This window comes from Sphaeroforma arctica (assembly GCF_001186125.1).
Source record: "Sphaeroforma arctica JP610 unplaced genomic scaffold supercont1.335, whole genome shotgun sequence".
Classification (NCBI taxonomy): domain Eukaryota; class Ichthyosporea; order Ichthyophonida; genus Sphaeroforma; species Sphaeroforma arctica.
The window spans coordinates 37,321-50,724 of NW_014040223.1; the positions used below are offsets into that span (position 1 = coordinate 37,321).

At 46.1% G+C, this 13,404-nt stretch overlaps 4 protein-coding genes across 4 annotated transcripts; 3 read left to right on the top strand and 1 right to left on the bottom strand.

The window, feature by feature from the left end:
- Positions 1-92: 92 nt before the first annotated feature.
- SARC_05321 (hypothetical protein) lies at positions 93-680 on the top strand (the record flags this gene model as incomplete). Its single annotated transcript, XM_014300821.1, has 1 exon — positions 93-680. The coding sequence occupies one exon, from the start codon at positions 93-95 to the stop codon at positions 678-680; it is 588 nt and encodes a 195-aa protein (XP_014156296.1).
- A 149-nt stretch (positions 681-829) lies between these two features.
- Positions 830-2,629, top strand: SARC_05322 (hypothetical protein; the record flags this gene model as incomplete). Its single annotated transcript, XM_014300822.1, has 2 exons — positions 830-1,115; positions 1,188-2,629. 2 exons carry the CDS (start codon positions 830-832, stop codon positions 2,582-2,584), a joined length of 1,683 nt encoding a protein of 560 aa, XP_014156297.1. The 3' UTR covers positions 2,585-2,629.
- A 455-nt stretch (positions 2,630-3,084) lies between these two features.
- On the top strand, positions 3,085-5,170 carry SARC_05323 (hypothetical protein; the record flags this gene model as incomplete). The annotated part of the gene is made up of 5 exons (XM_014300823.1): positions 3,085-3,381; positions 3,414-3,812; positions 4,020-4,452; positions 4,495-4,638; positions 4,674-5,170. The coding sequence occupies 5 exons, from the start codon at positions 3,085-3,087 to the stop codon at positions 5,168-5,170; spliced, it is 1,770 nt and encodes a 589-aa protein (XP_014156298.1).
- Positions 5,171-7,054: 1,884 nt separating this feature from the next.
- On the bottom strand, positions 7,055-12,744 carry SARC_05324 (hypothetical protein). Its single transcript, XM_014300824.1, has 11 exons — positions 12,556-12,744; positions 12,024-12,113; positions 11,513-11,615; positions 10,632-10,776; positions 10,162-10,290; positions 9,891-9,962; positions 9,277-9,436; positions 8,290-8,409; positions 7,954-8,085; positions 7,501-7,586; positions 7,055-7,366 (listed from the first exon to the last, which is right to left on the bottom strand). Exons 2-11 carry the CDS (start codon positions 12,111-12,113, stop codon positions 7,087-7,089), a joined length of 1,317 nt encoding a protein of 438 aa, XP_014156299.1. The 5' UTR covers positions 12,556-12,744; the 3' UTR covers positions 7,055-7,086.
- Positions 12,745-13,404: the final 660 nt, after the last annotated feature.

Genomic DNA, 13,404 nt, shown 5'->3' on the forward strand with positions numbered 1-13,404 from the left:
CGAACGAATGCGGATGGAAGAGAGTGCACAGTAAACTATAATACTGTGGAACCTCCACCCATCACGAGGAAGTGCCCGTGCCGAGTCGACAGATGGCCGAAACAGTCAAAAGGATACCTGGCGGAAACTATCACAAGGGACTCCTGACCATACAGCAGAGTTGTGGCATAAGCGCATGCAGCAGTGATACGGCGTTGGACATGCACGTGACGAATACACTAAACAGCTTCAAGCTGATTGGTTGGGGTTTACAGGGAACGAGTGAGAACTACCATATCCACTATCCCGAGAGCAGGAGCGCAACGTCTGGTGGGAACTTGTGTGCGAGTGTAAGTGGTGATTGGAAATCCGATTTGAAAAGGACCCTGACATCTCTGGCATACAGGGGTGTGAGCCTGGCAACCAAACCTCTTACCAACAAGCGTCTTAATGAATCAACCATTCGCACAATACCACCTCACGCACAACCAGATTTACAGGGTTCTAAGCCCGACTCAGAGGTACAGGTTTGTCCACAAGGCGATAAATTCCCAGATGCCTTAGAGGGATTCGGTGAGAAGTCGGCGCGGGTTGTCATGACAACAACTATGGATACGAACACGGTTGGGAAACCACCACTGGGAGATGGAATCCTGTACACATTCAAAGCAACACTCGAAGCTCACTCCCCGGGGATATAGGTAGTTCTATAAATAGCTCTGTAAGATACAGGAACACATCTCGGAAATGGAAAGGGAACAAAGAAGTTCGCATTCACACCTTCGGCGGGTTGAGTGCGTGTCAACCCAGCGAGTTGAAAAGTGTGCCGGACAATTTTACATTCACGCAAATGACGGAGACAACCAGTAAATCCAATGATAAGAGTGTTGTTGATGAACGCCGGAATGCACTAACATCAGCGACTGGACAAACTGGTTCGGTTAGCTCAACTTCCACGCTGTCTGGTTTAAAAGTCTCAGAATGTACCAATGCTCGCCCGCCCTCGCAGGCGCAAAGAGACACACATAAGGTACCCGGGGCAAGTACGACGAATACTACAGCTTCCGCTGACAAAGAAGCACTAATCATCGCAGCTGCACAAGAAGGATGCAAGAAGCAGGCGCGTTTAGGTTCAGGTATACATCAACCCTCCGCACTCATTTTGGTACGCAGCGAGCCTTCAGATCCATAGTCACACCCACAGCCAGGCCATGCGCTATACCTACTTCGAAGTCTAGATACAACTGACAATGTGCAAGTACCACGAACGCCAGAGGTATGTACAGGCACTGTGCCTGCGGCAGCGAGGGTAAGTGCTACAGAGGGGGACATCCATACATCGCTTCAGAGGATTTCACCGGCATACACCCGGAGGATACTGTGCAGCGCAGATGATTCTGATGGGTTTAGCAGTGACCTTAGCCACGCGAGTTCTGACGATGCGTTTGACTTTGTTTTAGGTAGGGCTGGGAATGTTTCAGCCAGCCACGCAGGTCCTGGACCGGGAAGGGTCATGGTCTCAGGCGGACGAGACACATGCACAAAGGTATCGGTCATAGACAGGAACGAGCACATCACAGGACTTGGGTTGGCAGCAGTAGGTGTGCGAAATGTGGTTCAGGAGGTTAGAGAGTTGAAGGGTTCTGATTCGGCTAAGACGAGACGTTCCCGGGAGGAGGTACGCGGCAATGTATCTAACATGCTTATAACCAGGAAGCATGCGTGTGATGACGTGAGTATGAAGGTTTTAACTCGAAAAGAGATGTCAATGGTCCACGAGAGTATGGATGCAGGGAAATCGCACACTCGAGCACGACAACCTTGTGTCGATATGGTTAACGCAGCGATGTCGAAGAAGAAATCGTCTGCTGTTATCACTGGTAAAGAAATGTCCAAGCGGCATGCAAGTACTGATGTGGAAATACCAGATACTCCTGAGCAACAATCTCTTATCGATGTAGGAGAGATAGAGACAATTAGGAAGCAACCGTGTGTCAAGGTCAAGGATGATATGATCCAGGAGGAGGCCAGCATCGATGGGGCTAAGAACAAGATGACTGGGAAACAGCCATTCAGTGATGCAGCTAAGGTGGACTTATCTGGATCGCAGGTATGCGATTATGCGGCGACTATGAAGTTAAACGGGGAGGAATTGTGTAGTACTGTGTCCAAGACGGAAATGAGTGAGAAGCACTACGGTGCGCATGTTGTTAGAGTAAGTGTGACTAAGCAGCAAGACGGTGACGTCGAGATTAAGAAGGGAGAGAGGGAGAAATCAACGAGACAGATAGTTGGTGAAACGGCCACCGGGAGGGTGTTAAAACAAAAAACCTCAATCGATACGATTCAGAAGCCGATGTTCCAGAAGCCAACATGTGCTAATGTGCCCCAGAGGGCACAGGTGTGCATTAAGGTTCAAACTACTAAGAAGAAAGTAAGGAGGCCAGAGGTTACATCTACTAACGAGAGAGTAGCGGGGGAAGCGTTTTCATCCACGAAGAGTAAAGTAGGTGGGGTAAAGGTTACATCTTCTGTGCAGAAAGTTAGGGGAGAAGAGATCTCAACTAAGGGGAAAGTAGGGGGGGCGAGAGGTTCCATCTTCTAAGGAAAGGTGGGAAGACCAGAGATTCCATCTACAAAGGAGAAAGTAGCAGGTGCAGAGATTTCATCTACTATAGGGAGAGTAGGGGGACCAGAGGTTTTATCTACTAAGCTGAAAGTAGGAGGGTCAAAGGTTCCATCTACTAAGCGGAAAGTAGGGGAGGCAGAGGCTCCATCTACTATGGGAAAAGTAGGAGGGGTAGATATTCAATCTACTAAGGAGAAAGTAGGGGGGCAGAGGCTCTATCTACTGAGGCGAAACTAAGAGGGTCAGAAGTTCCATCCTCTAAGGAGAAAGTAAGAGAGCCAGAAGTTTCATCTACTAAAGGGAAAGTAGGAACGCCAGAGGCTCGATCTACTAAGGAAAATGTAGGAGGGGTAGAGATTCCATCTACTAAGGAGAAGGTAGCAGGGGTAGAGATTACATCTACTAAGGAGAAAATAAGGGGGGCAGAGGCCCCATCTACTGAGGCGAAAGTAGGAGGGCCAGATGTTCTAGTCAACATGTGTACCAAAACTAAGAGCGACGGTGGTTCTGGAAATAGCATTGCCAGCACAAAGAAGGTTGCTAAGGGAGAGAAAGAGAAAGAGTGTCCGGGAAGTCCAGCTGTTGCTAAGAAAATCAAAACAGGTGTCATTACAAAGTCTGCTGAAAGTACAGGTCAACCGGATATCAACAGCTGTCCCAGACCTGTGGTGGCGAATGAATGTGACGGTGAGGATGTCGTTGTCGGTGACAAGGCGGCTGCTAATGGGAAGCAAATTTGTTCTAAAGTTTCGACCACTGCCGCGTTCGTTAATGTAAGTGCTAGTACCGAGGTGGCGAAAAACAGTTGGCAAAGGGCGAATGTAGTAATGGAAACGATATTGTTGATACTGAAAAGATTGCTACTGGGGACGCAGCACATCCTAAAAAATTAGGGTCTCGTATGGATGCGCATATACGTACTTTACCTCTCGCAGATAGTTCTAATTATAGCTTTGGCTCAGAAAAGAAGGATTTTTCTAGTCAGGCAATGCGGGAATTGACAGTGAATCTTCATATGTTGACGAAAACATTGGAAAGGTTAGTAAAGGATGAGAGTACGATTGACCGCGAAGTGGACCCCCAACAAACGAATCAGTGCGAGAAGAAAGCTGCGGTCACAGCAAAGCAAAAGAGTCGCAATGATAAGCAAGGTGTACAGCAGAACAGCTTTAAAATGAAGCATGTACAGAGACAACCTGTCCAGGTGAATATCTCCAGCGAACAAACCGCACAAAACACCATCAGAAAAACAATCATTGTACAGGAATGCGAGAAGAGAGGGCGTTCCCATACCTTTGAACAAACGTATAGACCGATGCAGCCTCAACTGCAACAGAACGGGAGTCGCAGGCAAGAGCCGAGAGAGAGCCAGGGCTATGTATACACTCCTGCTCCCCAAATACTCCAATAGTTACCCCTACGGCGCCATACACGGCCGTGGTTTTACAGCCAAGTATATGTACAAGATCGACCACAGCAATCGCTGTACTCCACCCAGTCTGACCAGGGATTATATCGAAAGACGCCATATGTACAGTATTATACACCCCCGGCACCCTTGGCGACACACCGGATGAGTGATCCAGCACCTAGACCTTCACATACTCAGATGTATGCAGTCTCGGAGAATTATGCCATGCCCCCCGCATATCTACCACAGCAGCACACACACATACACGGTCCTCATCAACTACCCTACGCGTACGTTCCATCGGGAAGTAGTGCCCTGCCGTTTACGGGTATGCACGCACAGCACCGGCAGCCAGATGTGAACATACCTGCATACGGCCCACAAACAGCTATGCATCCTAGCCAGCTGCACACACATGCCCCTGTGCACCGTCGTAAGCCAGCCCCAGTATCGCCGTGACCAACGTACCCACAAGCGCAACAACAGACGGAGGGCACGGGCGTGTCTAAGGTTCCGGCTTCGTATAGACCACAGACACTGACTAGTGCTGTGCAGAGTGTCCATTTAAGATGTACACGTGGGGACGTACACGCCGGGAAGCATATGCGGCGTCGCGTGGGTCGGAGAAACAGTCCTGTCCACCGGAGATTGCAGGTGACATGGCTAGACAAAATGCGCAGGTCAATCCAGATACTTCAACAAGCTCAGCGTGTGAGTGGAATACGGGCGAGGCAGATAGGACGGCCAAGAATGACGGGGTAGTGACAGTGGTGCCAAGAATAGGAGTACAGTCGGCTGCACCGGCGCATCTCGAAGGACACACCCACTCAAAGGCGTTCCTCGAGGCGCAGGCCCAGAGGTTAGTGCATACCCACAGCCGAGCACAGACACATGCACACGCCCACGGGTACAACCACATGCAGGAACCCAACATATACGTGCAGTTCCATGGAGGCTCGACTGTCGTCTCGCATCTGCGCCTGCCTGTGGATAGCTTGTCCTACAAATACAACCCCGAAGCACCCAAGTCTAGCCCGATGGACTTGGATCGGGGACTAAAGAATGACAACAGCGACGCGTCCGACTTGACATCGCAGGGATCCGATCCTTTTGTGCAGGGTTATATGGCACGGCGAGGACTCAAGGTATGACTGTTCTTGATTAGTTGTATGTTGTGCCAATGTCGGTGTAGGTCTTTATGGCCAGGTTGTTTGGTGTGATTTTCTACCACATGTCACGGCGGTGCGCACACGTGTCGTCTTGTGTCTTCTTGCCTGCATAGCACGTCTATCAAAATTTGGCTGACCAACCAAACTCAGGCAGAACACATGCGCATGTAAGAGTACTTTGTGTTGGTTTCAATTACTAGGTCGTAGGCGAATGAGCAAACAAGCAAGTACACATGGGTGTAAAAGTACCGCCAGCGTCAACATATTTTTTTGTGGGATACCGTTCGAACCAGCTTTGGAATACAGTCTCATCTAGATCAACAGATCTGTCAACGTACATATTGATAGATAATATCCGAGCGCAGCGTTGGATCTCCATATTCTCTCTTTACACATCGAAGTGGTTCTGAATTGCCACTCTCAGTCTAATTTAGTTTAAACTAAGACTGAATCTATAATATTTTTCAAACGACAAAGTATGTTCGTATAATAATTCAAACAACTATCCAAATCAAATTAAAGACGATAGTTGTAACATGCCTTTGCGTGGCAATAGCAGCATAGAACAAGCACTGAATGACCCTTGACTCACTTAACAGATAACTACTGGAGTTAACTAATAACGGGCCATCCAGCATGTAATTGCCACATCATGGATGATTTGACTGGGTTAATCAGAACCACTATGCAAGTAGTATTGGGGCGTGTCAGATATCGATTGCGGACAGACTAACAGTGTGCTACTATGCGGCGTTGATCTAGACTAACTGGCACCGATGTCCAACATTCAATGGAGAATAAATCATCTATAAAATGTACAGTAGAACCTGCCCCTGAACTCTGGAAGGTTTCGATCATTAGCATGTGTGGTTGTCTGACATCGTATCGTTGTTTATACGTAACTGCTGCAGTAGTTATTTGGTGTGCATGCTAGGATGCTGAACCTTGAGTGTTAAGTAAGCACTATATAGTGTTGCCGTCTTCTCCATATGCATTCATTTTTCATCGATGTGCGCATCTTTCGCAATATTTGTGCCATTCCACCGCGTAGAAGGTAGTCTTCACGACAGGTGTTACTATATCGGATTATGATCTTTGCTAGTAGCTAGGCCAGATCTACAAGTTCAGGTAAATACGTGGCTGCTAGCCTAACAAAAGGTATATCTCAATGATAGCAGTGCTAAACCATCTGCAAGCGCATATATGAGCACAGCAGTATACATCTGCTAGACTCGTTCCGAACGGCTGATACGAGTTATCAAAGCCATACGTGGTATCAGTCTTTTAGTGTGTCGGATTGGTTTCACATGTGGTAGAGCGTACAGCTAGTGATCATATGTATTTGCGATGTTTCGTTGCTGAGCACGGAATCGACGGACTTTGCATCACAGTATGCGAACATGCCCGTGGATTCAAAGCATACGCTTTACATGTAATTTGGCTATCTTAATCGAACACAGCCGCAACCGTAGTATACATACATGAAAAAGGTGCATCTACTCACACTGCAAGTAAACCAGAGTATACTTCATGGCGCGCACTCTCAAGAATCACATCTCTTCCTTACCATAAATTGCGTACTCACGACATACATATGCGGCATAACGCGTGGGTAGCACTGGATTAGGACTGGAAGTGTACGCGATGTTGCCCATTGCGGCAGCAGTGCACAGGTCCGATACCGCCAGATGGATGGTGATGCCGCGTTGAGACCATCTGATGCTCGGGTGCGAATGCACAACCATTGAAGATTAGATATACATGTATATACCAAATATACCACATACTTACCCTAAAATCTATCGCAGGACACCAAATCAGCAATATATGTAGTGTACTTTGTGCATTGAACTGTACGACAAAGAGTAGAACATTATTTTTTTATCTTCTGGGAAACGTCACCTCCGGCGTGATTTCTTGTGCTGTTCTTTCCTTTTTTTGCGCTTTTTCCGCCGCCCATGGTCTCTACTTGCGTCGTCACTGTCACTATCCGAGTCACTATTGTCACTGCTATCGCTTGTACTAGAACTATCCCAATCCTCTCCACTGCTACCTGAGCTGGACCGTTTGGCTGACCTCCCTTTGCGGTGCTTTCTGTGTGAACTTCGAGACTTAGATCGTTTCCTGCGCTTGCCCTTAGTCTTAGGTATGTCATTGTCACTCCGACGTGCGCGCTTCCTATGGGTGGTGAATGAGGACAACCAATGCATACGATTGTATGAGGTCGGATCGAAGCAAACCCGATATACGCGCGCAGCAATACACAAGCACGTCAACTGAAATACATCACACGATTTTAATTACGTACGTACCTCTCTCGAGATGCTGTCGCTTCTTCCTCTAGAGCTGACATGGCGGCCTTCAGAAGGGCCTTTTTGCGATTGGCCTCCTGTTGGATCTGTTTACGGATATTTACAGTTGGTAGATTGAGTGCGTGGTAAATCTGGAGATTGTCGACTGAAGGGTGCAGGCGTGCAACTACTATACCAACAAGGTGCCGAAACTGTCGCACGTCTCATTCTAAAGTGGTTCATGCACCAATTGATCCGAACTATTCATTGGCGCCAACCCAGCACCATAACGAACTGCGGTAATATACTGTAGAAGCCGAAAGATTTTGACAGGTATACACATAACAAAACATGACTGAGTATTCAGCCCGACGTCACCATGCTCAAATGTATGTAAATTGCATCTCTGAGCATTTGTCAGGTACGTTCACTCATTCGTATTTACAGACAAAGCCTTGTATATCCAGTACTTACAGCTTCGAACTTGGTATGCTGTGCTAGCTTCAGAAGATCAAATGTCTCCTGGTTGTCCGGACATAATTTGTGCGCTCGTTGAAGGTCGTTCATTGCCTTCTCCAGTGCTTTCTCGTTCATACCAGATGATTTCTACAATGCAATTTCCAACACCGAGTAGTTGCATACACCAGGTGAGCATTACGAGTATGAATGGCATTATCACAAGTTGACAACTCTAGCATAGCATGGGCCCAATACTTCAGAGGACATGAGCTGAACTGCTTACCCTACATTTGGAAATGTGTACTATAAAAATATATCCATATAAGTATATATGCATATATAGTTACATACGTCTGAAGCTCGTGAACGGTGCATATCCATCAATCCCTTCGCACGCTTCACCAGCGCCGCGCTCAGGTACTTGACTGCGTTCTTGTGCTCTACATTCTGATTCACAGCTTCTTGCAGGTCCTGACAAATTTGATGAGCGAGAATGGGAGACAAAGTCGGCGGTTGGGGTATAAGCAGATTGTGCGTACTCTCGTGCACGTTCAAGTGGTTGGCTTATGATCTGTTTGCTATGCGAGGTTTGCAAGCAACTGAGGTGACAGGGGACTGCTATTACTCTGGTTGTATGTGCACGTGTAAGTATGTGTTGACTGAGCAATTGGCTGTCAAGAGTAGCAAAGAAAATAGAAAAATGCGAGCAAGACATCACAAAGAGTTCTTATTCTATTTTTCCATATGAGACCTTGTGGCTAAGGATCTGACTTTGAAATATAGAGTGCGAACGCATTGACTTTAATATGTGGAGTGACGTCGCCGGGTACCACCATGCATACTAGCTGGAGAATACTTAACGGATGTATTAAATGCAAGTGCCCACAAAGGTTCCAAGGTTGTGGTAGCGGGTTGTACAATTCAACGCTGCTACAAAATAACAAACAGTTTGAGTTCTCGCTTAGCACTCTTAGTCACGAGTGTGAATAATAACATATAAATCAATGCTTGCGTCTGTGCCAGCTGCTTCCGCCTTTGGCATTAAACAATGATATTTTTAAACAGAAACAGAACCCTATCATGTGCTGTACATACAGTTAGCTTAAAAAAGTACGAATAGAGTCATTTGTGTATAACTATTGCAGGTGTACCTGGAATGATTATGATTCTATACAGAATCGGTACTCGCGCGTACGCAACTGTGTCCGATAGCAAACGATACAGTGTTAACATGTTTCAGCGAAGGACAGCGCTGGGTAGATGGGGATGTGCGTTGAGAGCACCGACAAATACATACTCAAAATAAAATATTATTCAGACCCCATGTTGATTCCATACAATTATAGCTGCGTCGAGCTTGTTAGTCTGTATGTTGACTGCCCCGCGCGCCACCAGGGCTTCAATGTACTTCGGACACACACTCAATGCTTCGTTGAGGTACTGGTGACATTTGGAGGCATTCCCTCCCGCCTTCAGAACAGTCACTGCTTTGGCAACGCTGGTGAGATAATAATGCCACATGAGCAAAAAAAAAGCGACATACTGTGGTCAGCCTAGAGATCAATGGTGAGACAATAATGTCACTGTTGACAAAATAAGCGACTTCGGCGAGAGGAGGGGTTAAACTGTGGGTACGCTGTGAACTACTGATGAGGTGATAGTGCCAGTGGTGACGAAAACCGCAAATCAGAGCAGGGTCGCGCCAGACTGAAGTCAGTCTCAATACTGTTGGTGACATGATAACTACCGAGATGATAGGAATATTCGATCAGAATTGTAAATTGTGCCAAAATTTGGTCGGCATGAGCATCATTGGCAGTGACTTGCAGCAGTATGTACTATAGACATAGCCACTACTGTTGACGAATCGTGAAAGCCGGTGACAGGTTTGTACGGCCGTACTAAACAGGAAACTCAATAATGTGCATTCGATTACAATCAACCCCACTTACAAGTTATGGGCCAGTAGCTGATTCTGTTTGCTGCGGATGGCCTCCACGCAGGTGTCGTTGGAGTACACGTGGCTTTAAGGAACCAGAGAGGGGGAAGGGATTGCCGGGCGACAAAATGTTAGGTGTGTTTGCAAAGTATTACTCGCTCACAGAGGGCGTTTGTTACTCTGTGTGTTACCATAAATACCTATATTAATGCTCTATGAAAATTCGCAACGACAAATAAATAAATATATGACAATATATTGATAGCGTGTACATAGATCCGTACCGTCCCGTGGAGACCATCAGGGTATCGCACGTAGTATCGAGGCCAAGCACACTCCTCATTTCTTCCGTCAACTTCGGATTGTGAAAGTCATATATCTTTTCGCAGTGCGCATTGAAGGATGCAGTCTTTCTGTATGGATGTAATTAATAGATATGGAAGCAGATCAGATGAAGTTTCATATTGCAACAAACGAGAAAAAATATATATACCGATTGACTGTAGATATAACAAATGATGATGATCATGGCTATAGTTCAATTTAAATAGGACCTTGGTCTTAGAGAGTGTATCTATAAAGAGTGGAGACAACAACAGCTGGAAAACTTCTTCTATGAACTTGCAGGTGACATCGGAGGTTGAAATTGTAATCAGAATAAGAACGGATCGTATCCACGCTTAGATACTACGCTTACCGTTTATACACACGTTAGACATCCAGTTTACTGCCCATACACCCACACGATACTTACTCAAACTCAACATTGAAGTTCTTCTCTTCGTTGCGCACTCGACCCAGACGCACCTGATCTCTCCTTCTATCGTCTGGGTCATAGCTCATTCGCAAAAGCACAAGCGGTGTATCTGATATGGGCTGTTGCACGCTCCGCATCACGCCTGTGTTGATATGAAAAAAAATGTCTGAGTGTTTGTATGGGACAGTATATAGTACCAACATCTGGTGTGTACACAGCGGGAGGGTATAGCTTTTTCGCAGAAGCACACGCGATGTGCCGAGAAGGGTTGTGGCACACTCTTGCACCACGCTTGAGGGCATAGTTAGAGATACATGGTCACTATTAGGATCGTATGCATACATATGTCACCTTAGGTGGCAATGTCTATTGTATATATTCGTACGCACATGGGATGTAACAAACAACAAAACCTCCACACTCCCCACCACGCCTGTGATCATAAATAAACCATCAGTAGTGTTCTTATGCGCACACAAAGTTCAACGTATTTACCACCGAGTGACATGAGTATAAAAGTTCAGCGTATTTACACCGAGTGACATGAGTATACGTGTGTCCACGGATACATCTCATGCGAATCTTGCAAGGATTCGATAGCAGCAATAGACAGGCTGTAGTAGACTTGATATCAGTGACACACACTTGCAAAGGTGCATAATTCTGACCCGGTTGTTTGTACCTACAAGCTGCAAAATATCTAAACTTGCTTACAATCAGCTCAATTTGTGTATGCCCTACGCGTTCATACAACCGCATATGTTTACGGTTCCACGCTAGCACTAGCAGTCATCATACACGGTAGCACTGCCAATAGCATGCGCACCATGTACACACGTCACAGGCCAAACACCCGCTCGTGGCACCAACCTGCGTACCTCTCACAGTATCGTGGCGGCGACAGTCTAAAAAGAGCTCCTCTTCCTCTCGTTCGTCCATGGATAGTCGGGAGTCTCGTTGTCTGTGCGAGTATATCTCGGCCTACCAACGAAGTGATACAAACATGTTGGGTCACCAAATGCATAGCGTCAGTATGGCATACACGTATGCCGCGCCTGAGGATGCGAATTTTTGTGGCGATAAATTCGCTCACATATATAGCACAGGTACGTACGAGCAAGACGGCTGACCATTTTGAACTCAAGGAGTACATTTTCTTGAGAAATTATGTATGTATACAAGAATATGGGAACCAGGATATCACCCTCCTTCCGATACGCAATTTTCTGCATCATATTATATTCCAGGGGACGTAGGGCTTGAGGATTCAGGGTTTTGTATTATCGAGTTTAATGTACGACGGAACTTGCTTGCTTGTATTTGTAGGGAGTTTAGAATTTATGTATTTAGCGAATGGCGTGCTAAGGTCTAGTACTTTGCAGCACTTACTTGTATTTCCAGTGAATCGAGATCATTGATTCGCAACGGACGTCTCCCCACCATATGTCCGCCGTCGCGCGTATCTTTGGCATGAGTCATCTGGTTGCAAGTCACGGTCGCGTTTCGGAAGCGTTAATTTTTACAATTCATGGGGTCAAGTAGAGGTGTAGATCTTATACCATTAATTGCGTTCGGCAATTTAGCATGCAATTAAAGTGATTTACTCCCTGCAACACTCACGAGTATCTCAATGCCTATATCCTCGCACAAGGTACATAGTCGATATGTTCTGCATAAATAAGACCATACATTTGTTAGGCCGCATGTAATATATTTGCAATCACATATCAGCAGGCAATCCGCTGACTTTGTGAACAAAAACACACGCACGCGCAACAACAGAGAGAATGAACAATACCAGCACCTTGTACTGATCAATCGCAGTCGTATTCGTCGACATATTGGCATGAAGTACATTCAACACTTATTAAGTGGGCTGTGAGTTTCACATCTTTAAGGTCAAGAGCCTAGCTGTACCTACCTCACGATCGCATATAACCAGCAAGATAGAGCTAAGTTTGAGCTCAAGTTTGTGTTCAGTTGCATGCTGCACCACTCCTTCCACCACTGCACCTGCTTTCAGAATATGGCCACAAATGAACCTTTTCCGGTCACTCGCGGTCTGGGCCGAAAACAGACCTAGAGAGGGCAGCCAATCCCAAGACAACCGATCTATATATAGACGAAAGCCAAGTGGGTAAGTATGTGTAGGTCTAAGTAACGCACGCAACAAGGACCGAATTTGCATAGTGCAAAAAAGTATACGCCTGTATCTGCTGGTACAAGGGACTGATCTGTCCGATTGAGTGTGCATGTATGTACTTAATGCCATGAATGTTAGAATTCATCGCAGCCAACTTCCGTACGAGATAGGTATAATATCGCGGGTAACGTATTTTCCCTGCATATTTGAATATATATGCGCGTCGCGGTCCAAAGACGACATACACCTGTTCATACCTTGCCTCAGGACATTGCGATAGTTCTTTGTACTTGTCTGATTGGGTGTACTTGTTAGACTATTACCATGACGGTTCTACCAGCAAGTTTGTGGTGGTTTGTGGAAGATGTGAATAACCCTCAATACCGATGCTGAATTAGCATCTGAATGCTATGCTATGCATGTTTGAGATGCAGGTTAGCGTCTGTATTGTGGTATACTATGCTATGTATGTTTGAGTTGTTGATCAAGCATCTGTACTATGGTATGTAAATTTGAGATACCGATTAAACCTCTGTGCTATGCTTTATTATGGTATGCATATTCGAGATGCTGGTTAAGTATCTGCACTACGGTATGCACATTTGAGATACTGGTTAAGCCTCTGTA